General features: G+C 52.3%; 2 protein-coding genes across 15 annotated transcripts in view; both read right to left on the bottom strand.

The window, feature by feature from the left end:
• The window catches only part of LOC309383779 (major histocompatibility complex class I-related gene protein-like), a 342,086-nt gene that overhangs the window by 5,770 nt on the left and 313,365 nt on the right, over window positions 1-22,951 (bottom strand). The window lies entirely within an intron of this gene.
• LOC309383809 (class I histocompatibility antigen, F10 alpha chain-like) lies at window positions 6-19,300 on the bottom strand. 2 transcript variants are annotated; one of them, XM_081936743.1, is made up of 5 exons: window positions 19,171-19,300; window positions 4,853-5,131; window positions 1,937-2,212; window positions 578-859; window positions 6-306 (listed from the first exon to the last, which is right to left on the bottom strand). In XM_081936743.1, exons 1-5 carry the CDS (start codon window positions 19,238-19,240, stop codon window positions 290-292), a joined length of 924 nt encoding a protein of 307 aa, XP_081792869.1. In that variant the 5' UTR covers window positions 19,241-19,300; the 3' UTR covers window positions 6-289. The 2 variants fall into 2 exon arrangements, with proteins under 2 accessions (XP_081792869.1, XP_081792870.1); XM_081936744.1 differs by having other exon boundaries at window positions 6-303.

Below are 22,951 nucleotides of genomic sequence, written 5' to 3'. Positions count from 1 at the left end.
ATAAAATAATGTGCAGTTTCTTCCTTAGAGGAGCTACACAGAGAGACCTTTTGAGCTTCAAAGCAGGAAAACAAAGTGAGTCTCTGATGGGGAAAAAGCTCAGACTTGGGAGCCTCTTTTCTGACTCCGGATGCCTCAGTCCAGCCTCTCTCGGCCTTTCCTGAAGGCAGCTGCACTTCATCCCTTTTAGCCAACATCTCCCTTCAGAAAAGGGGCTCCCAGACTCCTCCTGATTCTGGTCCTTTCGAGGGACTGGAAACAAGAGGAAATCTGTTTCTGGGGCTCAGCGTCATTTCTGCTCTTCTGCTGGAGAAAAGAAACAGGGAAGGCCTAAGAGAGGATCGGAGGGGATTTCATCAGGATCGGCCAAGTATTGGGATGGGATTCTCCCCTTTCCATCACCCGAAGTCACTTCTACGGTCTGGTCCCTGCAGCTTCACCTGCCTCAAACACTGGAAGGACCAGTGGCTGAAAGCTCAGCTATGCTCACATCTGGACACATCTGGGGTCAGATTTCTCTCCCACCACCCTCCAGCCTGCCAGAGAGCCCAGCCTTCCCCTCCCTGCAGCCTCTCACCCTTCAGCTCCAAGTCCAGAGGCTCCTGCAGGCCGTCGTGCTCCACGTGGCACCGATAGAGGCTCCTCTCTTTGGGGTCGATCCGGATGCTGAGCCAGTAGTGGTAGGTCCCATCCGCGTTGGGGGCCAGAATCCCATGGAAGGTCTCTTCCAGCCATACCTCCCCATCCCTCCTCCAGGAGGCATCGATCTCCCTGGGGTAGAAGCCATCCACGCGGCAGACGTGCGTCTCCATCCCATCCTCCACCTCCGTCCGGCTGCTCACCGTCACCTTTGGGGTCTCTGCAGAAACGGCACCCCCAGAATTAACCCTCAGCCCCTCCAGAGCCTGGAAGGTGGATGGGAAACTTGGAGGGGCAGGAAAATCTCCCACCACTTAGTTTTAACTCAAAAGATTCACATTCCACACTTGCAGCCTCTCCAAGAGTTTTAGGAAATTATCCAGATCTGGAAAAGGCTCAACCAGAAGAACTCCTGATTTTGAGTCCTTCCCAGGGACTCAGCCTGAAAAACCTCCGGAAGCAAATGGAGGCTCCAAGGAAATTCCTCTCTGGCTCCTTTGAACTCTGAGTGATCTTGGGCTGCTCCCTTCAGGGGAGGGATAGTGGAGATGGTCTTTTAGGTTCCCTTTCAAGACAACAACAACACAGAAGAGTCTCCCTATGTTGTGTACCGAGCCGGTCCACCAGTAGGTGGCCCGCGTAGACCTTCCTTTCATTGGCCCATACATCCGGCGGGAGAATCCTGATCACCCTATTGGTTCCCCGACTGACGGCGTTTGTATAAATTGCTGTCAGCCGGGGATTGTGTATCTTGGCTTAGTCAGTTACTGTTGTTTTTTTAAATAAAGATTACTCCTTGCCTTGGAACACAAAACCCTACTTTTTGTATTGTCTTCTGCTTCCCCTGAAACTGAGGCTGCTCCAGGCCTCTTTCCAAGGGACACAACCCCAATTTTAAGAGGAAGAGAGATCAAAGGGAATCTCACAATGATCAATTGGGAAAAGAGATTTTGTCTCTCAAAAGGGGGGGGCAGAGAGAGACTGATGCCAATGGAAGAGAGAGAGGGTCCTCCCCCAGAAGGGGGGGCCTGTGGGCAATCATCAGTGGGGGCTCCTGTTTGCAATTCCCCCATTGATCCTAATCTCACCCAGCTGATCCTGGAGGGATGAAGGACCCCAGGGGGGAAGGGGGAGACCTAGGGGAGAGGGGGGGTCTACATGCAAGAGGGGCTGGAAAAGGAGGAGGGGGATTCCCACCAGGGCAAACAGGCTAAAGACCAGGGACCCAAAGGGGTTGAATGTCTACAGGAGATCCAGCCATAAAGGAGGAAAGTCCAGCCTGCATCCAGATGCTCACCTGTCCTCAGCAGCGTCTCCTTCCCGTAGGACAGGTACCTCTCCAGCCACTCAATGCAGATTTCCTCCAGGTAGGACTTCTTACCCTCATTGTATCCTGGAATATTGTCCCATTTCCTCTTGATGGTCTGGGCCTGGGGGGTGGGAGCCACCCAAATGAGGGTCTCCTTGTCGAAGGTGAGGAAGGTCCTCCCTTCGTAACCAAACTGCCAAAATCCTCTTTTGCTCTTGTCTCTCTGGAGCTCACAGCCATACATCAGCTGCCATGTGTGAAGGCCTAAAAGACAGACAGAAGGATGGTTTGAGGAGTCATGAAGATAGACAGAGACCCCCTCCATGCAGGGACTTTGACACAGGCACTGACACCCCCATTCCCTCCCAAGCACTCAAGAGAAAGAAGCCCCCATCAGTAATTGCCCTTTTCCCTTCCCTCGACCAGCATCCCTGCATTTCCCCCCCAGGAAAAGGGAATCTGGGAAAGCCAGCAGAGGATCCCAAGGGAGATTGAGAAAAGAAGGAGTCACAAAGAAACGGAAGGACGGAGACCCTTCCATCTTTCCTTCTGCCATTCCTCCGCAGGGGGAACTCTTGAGGGGGGGGGGAAGGAAGGGATCCCAGAGAGTGAACAGTTGCCTAACCTGCAACTGCAAAGAGAGAATGAGAATCTTGTGGCCTCAAAGAGGATCTGCTCGATCTGGAAAAAGCTTGCAGGGATCCCTGTGACCATAAATCATGCTCTGTATTCACAAATAGCACCAAGTCACAAGGGCTGGTTCCCACTTTGGGCCAACCAGAAACAAACCATGGTTTAGTGCAATGTGGGAATGAAGCCTCAAAGGGCCCCAAAGGAATATTTTCCCCAGCAACAGCAGCAAGTGGCCCCGTCTGACCTGGAGACCCAAAGGGTTATTGACGTTTGAAATGAAGTTTGAAGCTCACAGGCTCTGGAAGGCCCTGGAGAAGATATTTCAACTTCAAGTGAACAGATTCTTGGATTTAAAAGAAAACCAAAAGGAAATCCTGAATTGTTTCTTCTACTGTGTGGGCTTGAGAGTGAGGAAGGACGCCAGGAACTCTCAAATCTAAGGGAAAACCACCTGGAAATAGAGTTGAACTAAACTGACCAGTCCTCTCCTTTCCTCTCCACACCCATGAATGACAGGTGAGGGGATCCTTTCTCTGCATCTTCTGCTCAGCCACAGAACTTCCCTTTGGAGGAAGAGGAAGATCCTTGGGAGATCCAGTCTGAATCTGCCCTCAAGAGGAGATTCCCCGATCTCCCCATGAAAAAAATAGTTCTGGATTTCTGTCCAGGTTTTCAACTTCTGAGAACAAATTCTGTCTTATTTCAGAAGCAACAAAAGCTAAGACAGAAATTGTCTTCTTTCCCTTGAAGATGAAACGTGTTCTTATCTCAGGTTTGGCACAGAATTGAATGTTTGTGCAGCAAAAAGAAAGCACAGGGTTCACATTGAAAAGGCAAGTTTCGTTTTTGATGTTTAGTGTAAGAACGCTATTATTAATGCATCTCTACAGGTCTACGCATGAAGCAATTCTGGCCCATCTCTGAGCCTGCTATAACTGCTGAGAAGAATATCAGAAATCACTTTTTCTTCATGTCTTTTTTCTTTACAAATTCTCTTCCACTGGTTTTATTTTCTTGTACTTTTTATTTTTCTTTGATTGGTTTCCTTTCTATCTTTTATTTTATGTTACTTTCTATTTGTTTTTATATTTAAAAAAAACTTTTAGTAAAAATCAGATAATTTTTTTAAAAGGCTGAGAGGACATCAGGGATCATTAAAATGGTATTGAAAACACAAGAGAGGCTAATGTTACATAAACCTTTACATGAATCGAGGCAGAGAGACCACATCTGGAGTATTGGGTGCAGTTGTGGTCCAAAGGCCTCATAAAAGGAGAGGAGGGAGCCGGGGAAGGTCCAGAGGAGGCGACCCAGGTGATGGGAGGGGGGAAGCAGCCTCCCTTGGGGGGAAGGTTGGGACCTTGGGGGCTCTTTAGCCTGGAAAGGAGACTCCCCTCCACTCTGGCCGCTCTCCTTCCTCCTTCCTCCACCAGGGGGAGCCTCTGGGCCCAGCTCTGATCCCCTGGGAGGCCAGCAGGGGGCCTCCCCCCAAAGGTGGCAGAAGAAGGGAAGGGATGATGAAGAAAGAGCCTCCCCCCAAATCCAGGGCAGCCCCTCCAAGAGGGCAGGGCAGGAGTTCAGCCTGAGGGACGAAGGAGGGGAAGCCATGAAGCTCTGAGGGACTCAGGAAGGGCCCCAAATGGAGGTTTCTTCCTTTCCTGTCTTTCCCCCTCAAGCCCATTGGGAGGATCCTGGACCTCTGATCCCCCCCCACAAGAGCCCCCCACCCCATTTGGGCCTCCTGGACTCTCCTTCCAACTGGAGGATGAGGAGGAGCTCCTGGCATTTGCCACCCCCCTCATTCCCCCAAAAAAGGGGGTGAAGGAAAGGGATCTTGTCTCCCCAGGTGGATCTGCACCTGACCCCTCATTTCTCTGGGGTGGAAACAGAGAGAAGGAGGAGGATCTGCTTCCCCCAGGATCCACCTTCCTCCCCCACAGCATGAGATCCACCAAGGACCCCCCCCCAACTGTCATGGGGGGAGGGGGAGATTTCGACCTCTTTTTACCTCCCTTTATATCAACATCAGGAAAGAGAAATGGAGACATTTCAACACGTTTCCATTAACTGCAACTGGCAGAAAATGTCAGCTATGGAGACAAGGACAAACTTATGCTGATTAAAGAAAAGAATAAACATATATAAAAAAAGACTTTTTAAAAGGTGTGGAAGGAGCCTTTCCCTTTGAAGGGACCTCCCCTTTCTCACCCCCCCTCTGGTTCCTGGGGAGGGGATTATGGGGCTGGAGGAGCCACCTGACCCATCACTCACCTACGCTCTGATTGTAGCGAATCCTCAGAGTCTCCAGGTCTCCTCTGTACGACTCCTCAGCGCCACGTACTCTCTGGGTGTTTCTGTCCCAGTACTGGGGGTCGTCCTTCCCCAACTTCTCTATCCAGGAGGCTCGAGGCTTCACCCTCCGGCTGTGGCTGTCATAGTGAACAAAGATCTGATCGTCCACGTAACCCACACCGACAAAGTGGGGCTGCTGCCCCTGACTGGGGTCCGAGATGGAGGTGGAGACGTACTTCAGGGAGTGGGAGGAGGCGCCTGGAAGGGAGCCAGAAGAGAAGAGTTAGGGGGCTTCAGTCAAGGACCCTGTTAGATATTAGCATATATCGCAGCAGGTCTCCTCTCTGGTCCGCCGCTACGGCGGGAAACAGGTATCGTTCTGATTGGTCGAGAGGCGTACCTGATTCCTATAAAAGGGGAACCCTCCAGCCACAGAGCGAGCTGGATCACTACTACTACTAATAAAGAGCTGATAAGTCACTACGTGTCTGCAGTCTGTTCTCTCGTTGCCCGAATCTAACATTGGTGACGAAGGTGGGATCGAGAGACAGATAGGACGAAGAGAGCTACTTCAGAATCTCAGGATTCGATCCAGCCCAGGAATTCGGCAGAAATTCCGGCAGCCATCTCAGGACACTGCAGTGCGGCAAATTCAAACGAAGAGAAGATGGTGATGCACACTCCACCCGCTCCATTCGACCCAACGAACGACGAATGGGAGGCTTTCATTCATTCACTCCCATTGTGACCCCAGTTAAACCAGACGGGTCAGTCCGCATCTGCGCGGACTATAAATGCACAATTAATGTCGCGCTACAACAAAGCGCATATCCTGTGCCAGTAGTACAACACTTATTGCACTCGTTGGGGCCAGGAAAGATATTTGCTAAATTAGACATGGCACAAGCTTACCAGCAGTTGCCCGTGGATAGTGCCACAGCGGAGGCCCAAACTATAGTGACGCATAGAGGAGCATTCAAATGCAACCGGCTACAATTCGGTGTGAGTATTGCTCCAGGTCTGTTCCAGAGCGTCATGGAACGGCTTTTGCAAGGGATACCGGGAGTCGTCCCCTATTTCGACGACATCTTGGTGTCCGCTGCAAACGAGGAGCAACTATTAAAAAGAGTCAGAACTGTTTTGGCCAGAATCAGAGAAAAAGGCCTCCGCCTCAAAAAGGAGAAATGCCAAATTAACGTTCCTAGCGTAGAATTCCTGGGATATAGAATCGATGGTCAGGGAATACACCCCACTTCAAAGAAAATTAAGGCGATCCAGGACGCCCCCACACCACGAAATCAGACCGAGTTGCAGGCCTTCCTCGGACTACTTAACTTCTACAGCGTTTTTCTGAGACAGAAGGCGACCGTTGCTGAGCCATTACATCGACTACTCCAGAGGGACGCAACATGGAGATGGGGACGATCCGAAGCAGCAGCTTTTGCCGCAGTAAAGCGCCTGCTCACCATTGACTCGCTGCTAGTACAATACAGCCAGACGCTACCGCTGGTATTGACCTGCGACACATCACCATTTGGAGTCGGCGCAGTCCTAAGCCACAGGATGCCAAACGGGAACGAAGCACCCATCGCCTTCTACTCCAGGACTCTTTCATCGGCCGAGAGGAATTACAGCCAGATGGACAGGGAAGCGTTAGCTGCCTGTAGCTGGAGTAAAACGTTTCCACGAATACCTCTACGGCCGCAATTTTGAACTGATTACAGATCATAAACCGCTGTTGGGACTTTTGGCGGGAAACCGCCCCACACCAGTCTCCCTTTCGCCACGTATGACCAGGTGGACTGTTTTCCTGGCCGCGTACTCATACAAGCTAATTCATCGACCGGGCTCCACTCTAGGACATGCAGACGCACTCAGCCATTGCCCACTTCCGGATCTCTTGCCAGACCCCACTCCCGAGGTACCGGTGTTGTTAATTGACTGTTTGGACTCAGGACCGGTTTCTTCCTGCGACGTTGCCAGATTCTCTGCTAGGGACAACATAATAAAGCAAGTTCAAACCTGGGTTTGGAGGGGGTGGCCGAAGGGAAACGTGGGCCCGGAATTCAAGTTATTTTGGGGGAAACGTGATGAGCTTTCAGTGTTGCAAGGTTGTTTATTGTGGGGGGATCGAGTTGTTATTCCGTATGCGTTACGTAGAAATGTATTAGAGGCCTTACATGTGGGGCATCTGGGGATCGTTAGAATGAAGGCGTTAGCAAGAAGTTACGTTTGGTGGCCCAACATGGACAAAGAAATAGAGGAATGGGTGGCCACTTGCGATCCATGCCGGGAATCGAGACCAGCACCCCCGGAAGCACCCGCCACAGAATGGGAGAAGCCTAAAGCACCCTGGTCGCGAATACACATCGATTTTGCAGGGCCAGTCGAAGGTCAGACTTTCCTTATAGTTGTGGATGCATACTCCAAATGGCTAGAAGTAGTCCTAATGACTTCAACCACGGCAGAGGCAGTCATTAAGGTTCTACGGCGACTTTTCGCCACTCATGGCCTGCCCGACCTCCTGGTCTCCGATAATGGGCCCCAGTTCACGGCCATGCAATTTGAAACGTACTTAGCAGGTCAGGGAATTCGGCATGCCCTCGTCGCGCCATTCCATCCGGCATCAAATGGACAGGCGGAGAGAATGGTGCGATCCGCAAAAGAGGCCCTCGCTAGGATGGGTCCAGGTGATTGGCAAACACGCATTGATCATTACCTATTATTTCAACATATCACCCCCAGCGCAACGACGGGTAGGAGCCCCACTGAACTACTCATGGGCCGCCGTCTACGGTCTCACCTGGACCGTCTTCACCCAAATTACTCTGCCACAACGCCCCCAGACTCTACAAGCAAAATTCGGAGTTTTAGCATAGGGGATTCAGTATACGCCCACAACTATGCAGGGGGAACATTGTGGATGCCGGCAAGGGTCATTGGCATCACGGGTCCACGATCGTATCTGCTAGAGCTCGAAGATGGACGAAATTGGAAAAGGCACATCGATCAACTACGGGGTCGCCTGGCACACTCAGACCTGCGGGCTGACGATGAAAACTATCTGCCAGCACAAAGTCAGCCACTCGAGAGTCCCAACACAGAGAACCACGAAACCTATGAGCCCAGGGTAGAACAAGAGGTCGAAAGGGAAACCGAACAACGCCAAAGCAACGAAAGTCTACAGACCCCCGAACGCGAAGCAGAGAAAGCAACCGATCCTGAAACCACTCCAGACCAACCAGAACTGCGACGTTCTACCCGTGTAAGGCAAACACCAACGTATCTTAAGGACTATGTAACCAACCGGAATGCGCCGTCTAAGAGGGGAGGGGTGTTAGATATTAGCATATATTGCAGCAGGTCTCCTCTCTGGTCCACTGCTACGGCGGGAAACAGGTATCGTTCTGATTGATCGAGAGGCGTACCCAATTCCTATAAAAGAGGAACCCTCCAGCCACAGAGCAAGCTGGATCACTACTACTACTAATAAAGAGCTGATAAGTCACTACGTGTCCGCAGTCTGTTCTCTCGTTGCCCGAATCTAACAGACCCGGATCCCATGGAGGCTCCCATCTGAGGCTCTGGGGAGGAAGAAGGAGGGAGAAGAGGAAGAGGGCTGGGGGGTCGAGGAGGAGGAAGGAAGGAAAGGAATGGGAGTGGAGGGAGGAAGGAAAGGAAGGGGGAGAGGTGGAAGGAAGGAAAGGAAGGGGTAGAGGAGGAAGGGAGGAAAGGAAGGGGAGAGGAGGAAGGAAGGAGAGGAAGGGGGAGAGGAGGAAGGAAAGAAAGGAAGGGAGGGAGGAGGAAGGAAGGAAAGGAAGGGAGGGAGGAGGAAGGAAGGAAAGGAAGGGAGGGAGGAGGAAGGAAGGAAAGGAAGGGGGAGAGGAGGAAGGAAGGAAAGGAAGGGAGGGAGGAGGAAGGAAGGAAAGGAAGGAAGGGGGAGAGGAGGAAGGAAGGAAGGAAAGGAAGGGAGAGAGGAGGAAGGAAGGAAAGGAAGGGGGAGAGGAGGAAGGAAGGAAAGGAAGGGGGAGAGGAGGAAGGAAAGAAAGGAAGGGAGGGAGGAGGAAGGAAGGAAAGGAAGGGAGGGAGGAGGAAGGAAGGAAAGGAAGGGGGAGAGGAGGAAGGAAGGAAAGGGAGGGAGGGAGGAGGAAGGAAGGAAAGAAAGGAAGGGGGAGAGGAGGAAGGAAGGAAAGGAAGGGGTAAAGGAGGAAGGGAGGAAAGGAAGGGGAGAGGAGGAAGGAAGGAGAGGAAGGGGGAGAGGAGGAAGGAAAGAAAGGAAGGGAGGGAGGAGGAAGGAAGGAAAGGAAGGGAGGGAGGAGGAAGGAAGGAAAGGAAGGGGGAGAGGAGGAAGGAAGGAAAGGAAGGGAGGGAGGAGGAAGGAAGGAAAGGAAGGAAGGGGGAGAGGAGGAAGGAAGGAAGGAAAGGAAGGGAGAGAGGAGGAAGGAAGGAAAGGAAGGGGGAGAGGAGGAAGGAAGGAAAGGAAGGGGGAGAGGAGGAAGGAAAGAAAGGAAGGGAGGGAGGAGGAAGGAAGGAAAGGAAGGGAGGGAGGAGGAAGGAAGGAAAGGAAGGGGGAGAGGAGGAAGGAAGGAAAGGGAGGGAGGGAGGAGGAAGGAAGGAAAGAAAGGAAGGGGGAGAGGAGGAAGGAAGGAAAGGAAGGGGGAGAGGAGGAAGGAAGGAAAGGAAAGGGGAGAGTAGGAAGGAAGGAAAGGAAGGGGGAGAGGTGGAAGGAAGGAAAGGAAGGGGGAGGAGGAGAAAGGAAGGAAAGGAAGGGGGAGGAGGAGGAAGGAAGGAAAGGAAGGGGAAGAGGAGGAAGGAAGGAAAAGAAGGGGGGAGGAAGGAAGGAAAGTGTAGTGTCCTGGCAAATGACGTCAGGAAGCTTCCCCTAGTCAGCCAGCAACAGTTGCAGCGTTAGCAACAGCCAGGTCGCGTCTGATTGACTAAGACGCGACCTGGCTAAAACGCGGGTAATTCTCCCTTCTTTGACTGGCTGAGCTGTCTGACAGCTTCATATAAATAGCTGTCAGACAGCCTCAGCCGCTGATTCTCTCCTGTATTGTGACTGCTGTTTTGCTTTGTGAATAAACCCTGTTGAATTGCCTCACGGTCTCTGCCTCAGTTCTTGCCAAATTAACACTAGCGACGAAGGTGGGATCCAGCCGCCGCTGACCCACCACGCGTCTCTTCCTTCGGCAGAACCGGCTTAGGCATATTTTTCTTCCACTTCTCCGCGATACCCTGAGGCGAAGAGATGGCATCCCTGCCACCATTCTCGCCGTTTGGGAGCGCCGGAGAGACGTGGGAAGCGTTCCTCGAGCGCTTCGAGTGTTTCATCATTGCTAACGGCAAGAGGAACATTCCCGAAGATGAAAAATGTAGTTTTTTCTTGAGCTGCTGCAGTCCCCTGATGTTTGGCGCTGCCCGAGCTCTGGCGGCTCCACGGCCGGTCCACACGCTCGACTGGGAGACTCTGACTGGGAGACTGCAGCACCACTTCGCCCCTATGCCGTCCTGGATTGCGAGGTGCTATGCCTACAGGCGTTGCGTCCAAAACCCGGAGGAATCGATAAGCCAGTTCCTCCAGTCACTCCGCACATCTGCTATGCAGTGCGAGTTCTCCAACATCGACTCAGCACTAACGGAGCAGTTTGTGTGCGGAGTGAAGGACCTGCGCCTCCGGCGGTGTCTCCTGTCCCAGGCGGACATCACTTTCGAGGGGGCCATCGAGCAAGCCAGAGCCGCGGAGCTGTCCGATGAATCAATGGCGGAGATGTTTCACCTGCCACCGCCTCCAGGCCGCACCTGCCTGGTGGACGAACTGGTCCCTCTGCCAGCCGGCTACCCAGAGGAAGGTGTGGTGGCTCGCATCGGTCAGCCTGCCAGGCGGCGAGCACCTCCACGAGCCCGGGAAGTTCCAGTTGCCTGCCTGGGCTGCGGCGGTAATCACGACCGCTCGGCTTGCCCATTCAAGGCTGCCATATGTCGCCGCTGCCTGAAGAAAGGCCATCTAGCCCAAGTCTGCCGGGCACCCCTGCCTCTTCCTCAGCACGAAGGCGACGACCCGACACCAGCGACCAGTTCAGCGAGGCCAGCAGCCCAGCCCAGCCAACAACAACAGAAACCGCGCGATGGGTGTTTTGCCGTCGGCGCCGAACAGCAAACCATCCCTGCAGAGTCGGCCATCCATGCTGCCGCAGGTGCTGAGCGCATCAAGGCGTCGCTCCTGATCGAGGGCTCCCCGTGCATCATGGAAGTGGACTTGGGCTCGTCCCGATCCCTCCTCTCCTGGGCAGAGTTCTCTCGCCTCTGCCCGGGCATTTCAAAGGCGCAGTTCTCCGCCCCGGACTCTGCCCTTCGGGACTACCAGGGGACTTTAATTCCCCCCCTGGGCTGTTACCTGGTGCGGGTGGCGTATGGGGACTTTTCTGGTTGTCTACCTTTGCTTATCGTAGAAAAACCCTTGCCAGTCCTATTGGGCCTTGACTGGTTCCCTGCCTTGGGTCTTGCTGTTCATGGGGTTCAGCAGGTTTTAGCCACGCCTCCTGACGTGGCCGACGTCCTTGCACAATATGCCGACGTCTTTGATGGGCAGCTGGGCACGTACAAGGGCACCCCCATCTCCCTAAATCTCGACCCCCAGGTTGCCCTGATTAGGCTGAAGGCCCGTAGGGTGCCTTTCGCCTTGAGGGCCAAGGTTGATGCTGAGCTGGATAAGCTCATCGCGCAGGGGGTATTGGAGCCGGTCGATTATTCTAGATGGGAGACCCCATTAGTGATCCCTGTCAAGGCGGACGGCTCCATACGCCTCTGCGCAGATTTTAAATCAACCATTAACCTTGCCCTCCAGGCGAACCCCTATCCAGTTCCGGTAGTGCAGCACCTGCTCCACTCGTTAGGACAGGGCTGCATCTTTGTGAAACTGGATATGGCGCAGGCCTACCAGCAGCTCCCGGTGGATGACGAGGCGGCGGCCACGCAGACCATCGTCACCCACCGAGGAGCCTTCCATTGCCGCCGCTTACAATTCGGCGTATCCGTTGCCCCGGGGATCTTCCAGAGCCTTATGGAGCGTCTGCTCCATGGGCTCCCTGGTGTGGTTCCGTATTTCGATGATGTCCTGATCGCCGCAAGCAGCCGATCAGGCCTCATCGAAATACTCCTGAAGGTCCTCGACCGTTTCAGGGGCGCGGGCTTAAAATTAAAGCACAGCAAATGCTTGTTTGCTGTGCCTAGGGTGGATTTCCTGGGTTTCACCATTGACGCCCAGGGAATTCACCCCACCCCCTCTAAAGTAGCAGCCATCAGGAACGCACCCACGCCTGCCTCCAAGACGGAGCTGCAGGCGTTCCTCGGCTTGCTCAACTTCTACGCGCCATTTCTCCCGCACAAGGCGTCACTAGCCGAGCCGCTGCATCGATTGCTCGACCGATCAGCGGCCTGGTGCTGGGGCAGCCGCGAGGCGCATGCTTTTGCGGCTGTCAAAGAGCTGCTGACGTCAGAGGCAGTTCTAGTTCAGTATAGTGACAGGCTGCCTCTGACTCTAGCTTGTGACGCCTCCCCCGTGGGTCTGGGGGCGGTCCTGAGCCATGTCCTGCCCAATGGCTCGGAGGCCCCCATCGCCTTTTATTCCCGGACACTGACTTCTGTGGAATGCAATTACAGCCAGATTGACAAGGAGGCTCTGGCTGCAGTGTCAGGGATCAAAAGGTTCCACGATTACTTATACGGGTGGCACTTTACTCTGTTCACCGACCACAAGCCTCTCCTTGGGCTTCTGGCCGGTGACAGGCCGACCCCTCCCATTCTGTCCCCACGAATGACCAGGTGGACAGAATTTTTGGCTACGTACAGCTATTCTCTTATCTATCGGCCAGGAAAGCACTTAGGGCACGCTGATGCCCTCAGCCGTTGCCCCCTCCCTGTCACCGATCCTCCGACAGTGCCGTGCCTGTCGGTCCTGGCGATAGCTCACCTGGCCCTGCCCCTCTCCTCGGAGGAGGTGGCTGCCCAGTCCAGAGCAGACCCAGCCCTTTCGCAGGTCATCATGAGGGTCCTGAGGGGCTGGCCTGATGGGGCAGTGTCTGAAGACCTCCGCCCTTTCAAGGCCAGACAGCTGGAGCTGTCAATCCACAGTGGGTGCCTCCTGTGGGGTGACAGGGTGGTGATTCCACCCAGCCTTCGCCACCAGGTGCTGTCTCGTCTCCACGAGGGTCACCCAGGCATAGTGCGAATGAAAGCTCTCGCTCGCAGCTATGTCTGGTGGCCCCGGATGGACGATGAGATCGCGTCCTGGGTGGCCAGCTGCTCCACCTGTCAACGTTCCCGGCCAGCGCCTCCAGCTGCCGCACCCAGGGAATGGGAACTGCCCCGGGGACCCTGGTCCCGATTGCATTTAGACTTCGCGGGGCCTTTCCGAGGTCAGATTTTCCTGGTTGTGGTGGACGCTTACTCTCGCTGGGTGGAACTCATCCTCATGAGGTCCACCACGGCAGAGGCCACCGTCAGAGCGTTGACTAGGCTTTTCGCCACTCATGGCTTGCCGGACGTCATCGTCTCTGACAATGGTCCTCAGTTTGCGTCCACCGCATTCCAGGTTTTCCTCGCCTCCCAGGGCATCCGCCACGAGCCAGTCGCGCCATACCATCCTGCCAGCAATGGTCGGGTGGAACGGGCGGTCCGCTCGGCCAAGGAGGTGTTGGGCAGGATGGAGGACGGCGACTGGCCTTCAAGGGTGGCTGCTTACCTATTGGTACAGCATGCCACGCCTTGCCCCCTGTCCGGAAGGTCTCCAGCCGAGCTGCTGATGGGCCGGCGCCTACGGACCACCTTGGATAGGCTGCACCCGCTCTATTCCAAGGAACAGCCTGGCAACCTGGGGCCCCCTTCCCGCAACTTCTTGGTGGGGGACTTAGTTTGGGCGGAGGCGTTCTCGGGGGATGCCAGGTGGGTGCCAGCCACCATCGCCGCCATAACCGGTCCCTGTTCTTACAGGGTCCAACTACCTGATGGGACCGAATGGCGGCGCCACCTGGATCAACTGAGGCGCCGCCAGTTGTCCGGAACCAACGACATCCCTGCGAGGTCGTCCGCCGGCATCGTTCCTCCTCCGCCTGCAGCCGAGCCGTCCTATGGTGCCCTTCCAACATGGCCGTACACTACTCCCCAGTTGCCCGGAGACCTGGTTCCAATGGCCTTCCCCGAGTCAGGCCAACCTTACCCAGAGACCAGTTCTCCGTGCCCCGTCTCAAGCCCGCCCTCGGCCGCGCCCCCTCGGCCATGCCTACCTGTTGCAGAGATTCCACCGTCTGTTGCAGGCCTTCAAAATGGCGCCCGGAGCTCCACTCCCTTGCGGGAGGAGCTTCCACGGGCACCACCTTCCCCGCCGACGTCTCCAGCTCCACTGAGGCATTCTGGGCGGGTCCGGCGCCGCCCAGCTTACTTGCGTGAGTACGCATGTGCTACATCCGCACATGCGCCCTCACTGGGGGGGAAGGTGTGTAGTGTCCTGGCAAATGATGTCAGGAAGCTTCCCCTAGTCAGCCAGCAACAGTTGCAGCGTTAGCAACAGCCAGGTCGCGTCTGATTGGCTAAGACGCGACCTGGCTAAAACTCGGGTAATTCTCCCTTCTTTGACTGGCTGAGCTGTCTGACAGCTTCATATAAATAGCTGTCAGACAGCCTCAGCCGCTGATTCTCTCCTGTATTGTGACTGCTGTTTTGCTTTGTGAATAAACCCTGTTGAATTGCCTCACGGTCTCTGCCTCAGTTCTTGCCGAATTAACAGAAAGGAAGGGGGAGAGGAGGAAGGAGGGGGAATGAGTGACTGAGAGGGAAAGAAGAAGCTTCTGGAGGGCCTGAAGGGTTGGAGGGCAGGGAAGGTGGGGGGGGGGGGTGAGAGAGGAGGGGAAGGTCGGGTCCCCCAAACTTCACCTGCCCCAATTGTGCCCTCCTCCCTTCCAGCAAGGCCTCCCTCAAACCCCCTTCTGGATTGCTCAGTCTCTGCCCCAAGGAGGCTGCAGTGGCCCCACAGGTAAAAGGGGGGATTCCACCCTCCCAGAAGCTCAAAAGCAGAAGGAAACCCCACCTGGTCACCCCAACTTTCCATTCACAGAGAAAAAAAATCACATCACTGGGGACCAAAATGGCTGATTAATAGCTGCAGATTTTATAAAACAGGAGAGGGGAAGAAGAAGGGGGAATCCAGGTGAGACCAGAGGCCCTTTTGACCCATGGAGGAAACCTAAATATGGGGAGGCAAAGGGGGGGAGGGGAAGGGGGGGCAATGAAGCCACCTGGCCTCCCAAATCTTCCTCCTGTCCCTCTCCCCCCCCAAGCTGGAAAATCCCCCTCCCCTCCCAGAGTTCAGCCATCTGAGCAGGAATCGGCCTTGAACCCAGGACTCAGAGGGGCTCCCCCTCCTTCCACAGGGAATCTCACTGGGATGATCCCCAGATTCCTTCATCTCAGCAACCCAGTTAGGGCCCTGAAACCATCATTCACGGAGGCTTTTCCTCTGAATCTCCCCCTTCGCTTTCCCCAGAAGCTGCTCTGACCCTTGTCCTCCTCTGGGGCTCATCCTGCCCTTTGTCACCCCAAAGAAAGGCAGAAATGCCCCTCAGCCTCCTCGGGAGGGGATTGGGATCCTGGCTCTCATTCCCTTCACAGGATCAGAGACTCTCAATGTAAAGGCCTAAATCAGAGTTTTTCCAGATTCTGACACTTGGACTTCAACTCCCAGAATTCCCCTCATTCACAGAAATCCATGGGCCTCCCCCCCTGGACCCCCCCGCCCCCCCCTGAGGCTGCTTGAGTTCCTGCTGAGATCACCTATGTTTGGGGGGGGGACTCAGCTGGGGTCTTCTCCCCAAACTCATCCTCTGTGTCTGTGGGGAAGGTCCTGTCATCTTTAAAGCCCCTCTGGTGAACCAAAGATTAAACATAGAAAATTATTTCAGTTTCCATCATGCAAAGTCCTGACTGAGGAACATTAAAGTTTTTCCAGGCCTTCCTTGGAGGACAGGCTCCCTTCACAAGACATAAAACTTTACTAACAATGAGGGGAAAAATCACATTAAGTCACCGTTCAGTTTTCATTCTCACAATACAAACACGGAAGAGACTCTAAGGCTGCCCAATGAACAGAAAAACAAGCACTTCTAAGCAGGTTAAAAGAATCAAAAGGAATAAAAGGAATAAAATGCAGCTGGGAAATCTGTGAAACTGGAAAATCCCCAAGGCCCCTTTTTGGTCTCCATTCTGAAATCTCTTCAGATCAGAAATTCTTCCAGGGCCCCAAAGATTTTAAATATCATTTTCAGGATCCTTCATGGGACTTATTTGAGCAGAACCTGGGTCTGTATGGAAAAGGGCAGGACCTCCAAACCCCAGAGAAATGAATATAGGTAGTCCTCGGCTTATGTCCATAATTGAGCCCACATTTATTGTTGCTAAGTGAGACATTTGTTAAGTGAGTTTTGCTTCATTTTGCAAATTTTCTTGCCACAGTTGTTAAATGAATCCTTGCAGTTGTTAAATTAATAATCTGGTTGTTAAGTGAATCTGGCTTCTCCATTAACTTTGCTTGTCAGAATGTTGCAAAAGGGGGTCACCTGATATGGGGAGACTGCAACCGTCATAAATATGAATCAGTTGCCAAGCATCTGAATCTTGGTCACGTGATGATGAGGACACTAAAATGGTCATAAGTGTGAAAAACTTTCATTCTGTCACTATTTACAATTACATTGAAACTTTGAACGGTCACTAAATGAACTGTTGTAAGTCCAGGACTACCTGTGGTCCTACTGCCCATTCCCTCCAGTGTGGCCTCCCAGTCCTTCCCAGTCCAAGGCCTCCCCCTTCCTGCTCCTCCCCACAATCCCAGGCAGCTTCTCAGAGCTTTGGGGGAGAGGGAGCCCCAGATCCACTTCCTGCTCTGGGGAGATTTCAGGATCCAAAGGGATCGGAGCTTTTCTCCAACAGAAGGAGGGAGGATCGGACTCTCCGTGATCCAGAACCCTTGTTCCTTTCCCTTGTGGGGCTGAGCAATGAGGAAGCCTGAAGTCTGCCTGAGAGGAGAAACGTCTGAATGTAACGCGGGTTGGGCATCCCCACAATCATGAACCTCCCTCAAGTCAGGACTGTCTGTGTCCAAGCAAGCCGTTCATTTCATGCTCCCCATCCAGAGCTGCTTCTCTTCTTCTGCCTCCAACCAGCCTCTTTAATCCTTCACATCCTGACAGATTTTCTTTCTCTCTTTTGAAAAGCTGCTCCATTCATAGGGGAGTTTCTCAGAGCAAAGAGCCAGGAACCCCCCAAGGTCCCTTCCTGATTCCTAAGGAATCGTAAGTACATTTTCAATATTTTGGATCCTGCAAACTGACCCATGCTGAGAGCTCCCGAAATGGAAGGAGGAGGATTTTGGGTGGGAAAATCCCTGCCTGCCCTAGAGAAAAGCTCTGGGGATTTTGGGGTTTAGGACGGAGGAGGAAGTGAACATAATAAAGGCAGATCTTTAGAAACCTTATTCAAAGGAGCCTTTCTCTCTCTTCTCCTGCCGCATCCACAGGGCAGCCTTATCTCGAAGGTGTCGGCCAAAACACCGAACCCATTCCAGAAACAAGCCGGGTCCCCCCAGCACCAGAAGCCGCCAAGAGCCACCAAGCCCCCCTCAAAAGCTCGGGAGATCTTGGAAGGTGAAGGGGGGGGCGAAGGGAGCAGCAATGATGCCATGTAGTCCACCTGCATCTTCCTCCTGCCCCCCTCCCCCGCTGGGAAATCCCCCCTCCTGTCCCAGAGCTCAGTCATCCGAAGGGGAATTGGCTTTGAACCCAGGGCTCAGTGGGGCTCCCCCTCATACCTTGAGCCAAGGTGGCCCAGTGGTTGGAATGCAGCATTGCAGGCTGATTCCGCCCACAGAGTTTGATCCTGAGTGGCTCAAAATCGATTCAGGCTTCCGTCCTTCCAAGGTCAGTAACATGAGGACCCAGATTGTTGGGGACAAGATGCTGATTCTGTAAACCGCTTAGAGAGGGCTGTAAAAGCACTGTGAAGCGGTATACAGGCAGTCCTCTTTTTACAACAGTTCATTTAGTGACTATTTGAAGTTACAAGGGCACTGGAGAAAGTAATTTATGACCATTTTTCACACTTACAACCATTGTAGCATTCCCCCATTGTCACATGATCAAAATTCAGACACCTGAGACAAATGGTTCATATTTATGACGGTTGGAGTCATGTGTGGTCATCTTTTGCAACCTTCTGATGAGCAAAGACAATGGGGAAGCCAGATTCACTTACAAAGCATGTTAGTAATTTAACGACTGCAGTGATTCACTGTGGCAAGAAAGGTCATAAAATGGGTCAAAATTCACATAATAAATGTCTCACTTAGCAACATAAATTCTGGGTCAATTGTGACTTCAACTCCCAGAATTCCCCTCATCCCAGAAGCCCCTGGGGCCTCCCCTCCCTGGCCCCACCCCCTGCCCCCCCTGAGGCTTCTTGGGGGTTCCTGCTGAGACCAATCATGTTGGGGGGGGGGGCTCAGCTGGGATCCTCTCCCTGAATTCTGTCTCTGTGGGGAGGGTCCTGTCCCCTTTAAAGCCCCTCTGGGGAATCCAAGAGAAACAGACAAAAGGATTTCAGTTTCTGTCACTCAAAGTCCTGATCGAGGAACATCAAAGTCTTTTTAGCGGAAGAAAAAAGTGAAGACCAGGAAGGAGGAATCTTTAGGGAGATTATTGATTATTCTCTCCAGACTCTCATCCTGCTGCATTCACAGGACAGCCTGAGCCCGGATCGCTCCACTGCAGCAGCCTCTGCCAAGACACGGAACCCATTCCAGAAACAAGCCGGGTCCTCCCAGCACCAGAAGCCCCAAAGAGCCACGAATCCCAGCTCAAGGCAGGGAAGGGGACCCAGGCGGAGGGGTTGGGCGAAGGCAGCCAGGAAGTTTGTGAACTGACCTGATCTCCTGCAAACGCCACTTTCCCACAATCTCCGCTTTGGGGGAGGGAAAGAACTGCGCTCGGGGGCGCCCAGATAGACTTGACTGAGGTCTGGAGGGGCCACCCTCGTCCTGCTCCCAGAGGGGCTCTCCTGGGGAAGTGGGGGTGGGGGAGGCAGCAGAGTCCCATCCAGGCTTTGGGACCTAATCTCAAAAGGGCCAAAGTGGGGAAGGGGAGCGGACTAGAAAGAGGACAGAAGGAGGATTCTATTTGTGGGAATAAAGGAGAGAGAAAGAGTCCCTGGAAGAAAAAGAAGCCGGAACCCCCGAAGGCCCCAAAGGGACTCACCAAGGCATCTCTGGTGGAGGGAGACCCCCAGCAGCACCAGGAGCCAGAGGGGCGCAGAGCTCACGGCCATCTTAGCCGCGATCCTCAACCAGCGCTGCCCTCTCTCGAAGCAAAAGAAGACTCACCCCGGGCGATCAACAACGCAACAATCCAGAGGAAGCCGGTGATTGGCCAAGCTCAACCAATAGAAAAAAAATATCTGCATGTCGTCATTGTTGCTAGGCGGATGTCCAGGCACAACAGGTGAGAGAGGCGGAAAGGAAAAGCGAAAGTTCATTCAGGAACTTCCAGCCATTCCGCCTCTTGGGGGGAGGGGCGGAACTGGGGTGGGGGGGAAGCGGGAGCCTTTTCTGGGCCTGGGGGGAGGGGAGACCCCGCATAGCCCCCCCGCAGTGGGAGATCAGGTGGAGATGCCCAAAAAGTCAGTGAAGTCTTGGGCTGCATCAACAGAGGGAGAACATCAAGAGAAGCCGAGAAACGATCATTCCGGTTTATCCTGCAGACGTGAGGCCACCCTTGGAGTGTCGGCTCCACTTCTGGTCTCCATGATTCAAAACAGATGCTGAGACCCTGGAAAGAGCAGAGAGGAGCAACAAAGACGATAAAGGAAGGTTGAATGGTATGGAGAACCATTGAGAGAACTAGGTATGCCAGGCATATGGAATAGAGGAATTGAGGGGTGTGTGTGTGTTTGTATGTGTCATATTAACTGTCTTCCAGCACTTGAGGGTCTGTCCCAGAGAAGAAGGGATTGAGCTCTTCTCCAAAGCCCCAGGCAGCAGGACATGAAGCAACGGGTGGAAGCTTGTTAAAGAGAGATCCAACCTAGAAGTAAGGAGAACTTTTCTAACAGTGAGAATAATTAATCAGCGGAATAGCTTACATCCTGGAATTGTGAGTGCTCCATCACTGGAAGTTTCCAAAAACAGATTGGAGAACTGTCGGATTGGGATGGTATTATCTACAGACCTGCGACTGGCGATTCCTGACAATGATAGGATAGGAAGGTTTCACTCTGTTGTATGAAGTACAACAAATGCAATCTTCTACCCAAAAGGACAAATGCAATTGAGCAGATGTGAACACTAATCCTGTAAAAGAATGCACATAGATTTCTTGTAAATAACACACTTTCTGTGTGAATATCTGAGCCGTATTTTACGCAGCATGCTAGATTTGGACCCCTGTCCCAAAGGGGAGACTCTCTATTTCTGCAAAAATGAACAGCTGACAGTTGCCTCCCTCGTTCCAGCCTGACTTCTTGGTCAGCCTTGCAGGGAAAACAGAACCCAACAGAGGCTCTGGCTAACCGAGGGACCTTCTGCCTCCCTTTCACCCGTCTGTCTTTCTACCCCTGAAGAAGGCTGAACCATTAGGGGGACCTTCCGATTCCTGGTGAGTCCCTGGAAACTGGCCGTCTGCTGGGTTCACAGCAGGCGTAACCTTCGTCCGCTTTAATCGACTGGTCGGTTGATGGTGCAGCATCTCATGCAAATGGGATCCACAGACAATACACACAAGTCCCAGAAGGGAAAATTCACCAAGGTTGCAGGTAACCCAATGTGAGGAGGTTATGGAAAGGTATCTCTTAGGTACGTGACTGACTCAGTTACGTCCGCTGTGTGAATCTGGCCTTTGTGGGTCAGGAGAATCCCTGGCAAATGAGAGGCTGCTTTCTGAGCCAGGATTTTGGAAAGGAGCCAAACAGGAGACGGACTGAAGCTGCTCAGGACAGCCTTTGCCTGTGGAAATCAGAGGAAGGGGGGGGGGAGCTGCCCTGCCCAAGCGTTCTGGGGCCTCTTTCTCCAGGCACAGCCCTCCCCCACCTGCCTCATCTGGGGAGGACCCTGGTCGACCCAGATATGCACCCCCTGCCTCTCCAGACTCCTTCCTTAGGGATGCCCAGAGTTTATTGATTTGTTAGTTAAATGTATATAACCATCCTAGGTGCAGTACTCAAGTGTACTCTACATGGGGCTGCCCTAGAAGAGAATCTGGAAGGTTTCAGATAGGAGAAAATGGGGTGATGTGGGCAGTTATTATGCACCCCAAGAACGACACACTTGACACCTCTGCTCCACAAGAGGCATTGATTGACAGTTTGTAAGGTTGCCAGGTGTCCACTATTTGAGCGGACAGTCCGCTTTTTCACATTATGTTCCCTATTTTTTTTCACAAAGTAGTGGACACTTTTTTTATTCAAAAGCTTTATGATGAAATGGTACATAATCTAAAGCTGTACAGTCTAAGAGAATAAGGATAGGAGAATCGTGTTTTGTCTTTTTTTTCATAAGTTAGAATGAGACAAAGATCGAATACACACGACAGCAAAGTAAATTGTAATTTAATATTTTACATATTATTATAATATATTTGATGTTTTGAATTTTAAGTAAAGTTTTGAAGTGATTATTTTAATATGTGTTAAAATGTTTGTAAGAAAATATATAATTTAATTGTAAATTTATTTTTTATTTTTTTACTACTTAACACCCCCCCCCCCGCTTGTCTGCTATTTTTTGGAAGCAGACCTGGCAATCCTACCAGTTTGCTTCTGGGTCCAATTCAGGGTCCTGTTTTTGACCTTTGAAGCCCTTCACGGAATGAGACCCCCCCCTCTTCCAATCACATCCATCCACCCCACCAGTTCTAGCAGAAGAGGCACGTTGTGGGTCTGGGCTGTTAAGGAGTCACAAGTAGTGGGATCCAGGAGATGGGCCTTTTCTGCTGTGATCACCATCCTTGATATCTTTCCAGAAAGCCCTTGAAATAATGGTTGTGTGAATAGGCTTTTTGATCTCAAGGATCTGGGGAACTAGCAATGGGGCTGCATCACTGATCACATCAAATCTTTCCTTCCTGTTGATTAATAATAAAATGATTTGTTAAAAATTGCACAAAAAAATTTAAAATATTGGAGTGAGAAAGATTCATGGTTTAATACACAAGATTCTCAAAAGGAATATAAAAATTAAATCAGAGAGGTTTTTTATGGAAGTAATGGACAAAGAACTTGAAAAAATAGCTTTCTTTTAACAATGATAACTTTTTAAAAACAGAGAGAACTTCATTGTTTTCCACATCAACAGCAGTGAGAATGGCCAGATTAAGTGCTTTAATCAAAAACAAGAATACACCCAGTTTTCTTTCTAGTTGGAAACCGTTTCTGGACTTTGTTCTCGAGATAGAAAAACATGAAATGGCTAACAGTTATTAAGTTTGCAAAAGGCAAAGGTTGAGGCTGTAATGTTATTATTTTTATTCAACTGTGTTGAAAACAATACACATTATTCCTTGGGAAGTGATTAAAAAAAGAACTGGCATTGCTTTCCTAGCCAAGAAGGGAATATGATCTCCCACCCCACGTTTTCCTTTTCAGCTAAGAAGGCACCAAGTTCTCCCATTTTCCTTCCACCTTCCAAAGACCCTCTCTGATTCATAAAGGACGTGGTTGATTTTAAGATTACGTTTTTCTTTTTTCCGAATGTTCACTTTGGAGGCAACGTAAATGAAGAACAATGGGAATGCGATGGGACTCGAAATGCTGAATTACTTTCTCCTTCGTTGAGCCAACAAGCTGCTGAAGTTGCACAAGGCTTTTACGAACCGCTGAAAAGAGGCTGCAAATGCAGGTGTGACTTTGTGACACTCCTGGAGGCATTGAGGGACCGGCGCTCTGTCAACTTCAAGTGGAGGGGCGGGGTCTTAAAAGGGCGTTTGGAAGAAGAGATGGGACTGCCTTTGTCAGAAATGATGGAGGCCACTGATGGCTGACCTTTTC

Source organism: Natrix helvetica, assembly GCF_964273705.1.
Source record: "Natrix helvetica genome assembly, chromosome: 1".
Lineage (NCBI taxonomy): Eukaryota > Metazoa > Chordata > Lepidosauria > Squamata > Natricidae > Natrix > Natrix helvetica.
The sequence above is the reverse complement of the archived record's forward strand: the minus strand, read 5'-3'. Positions and strand labels throughout refer to the sequence as shown.

Excerpts from the sequence above, each read along its gene's own strand:
- LOC309383809 (XM_081936743.1), bottom strand. The coding sequence starts at position 19,240 with ATGGCCGTGAGCTCTGCGCCCCTCTGGCTCCTGGTGCTGCTGGGGGTC. Across the intron at positions 2,213-4,852 it reads TCGCTACAATCAGAGCGTAG|GCCTTCACACATGGCAGCTG; the intron begins GTGAGTGATGGG and ends TCTGTCTTTTAG. Across the intron at positions 860-1,936 it reads GGAGACGCTGCTGAGGACAG|AGACCCCAAAGGTGACGGTG; the intron begins GTGAGCATCTGG and ends CCGTTTCTGCAG.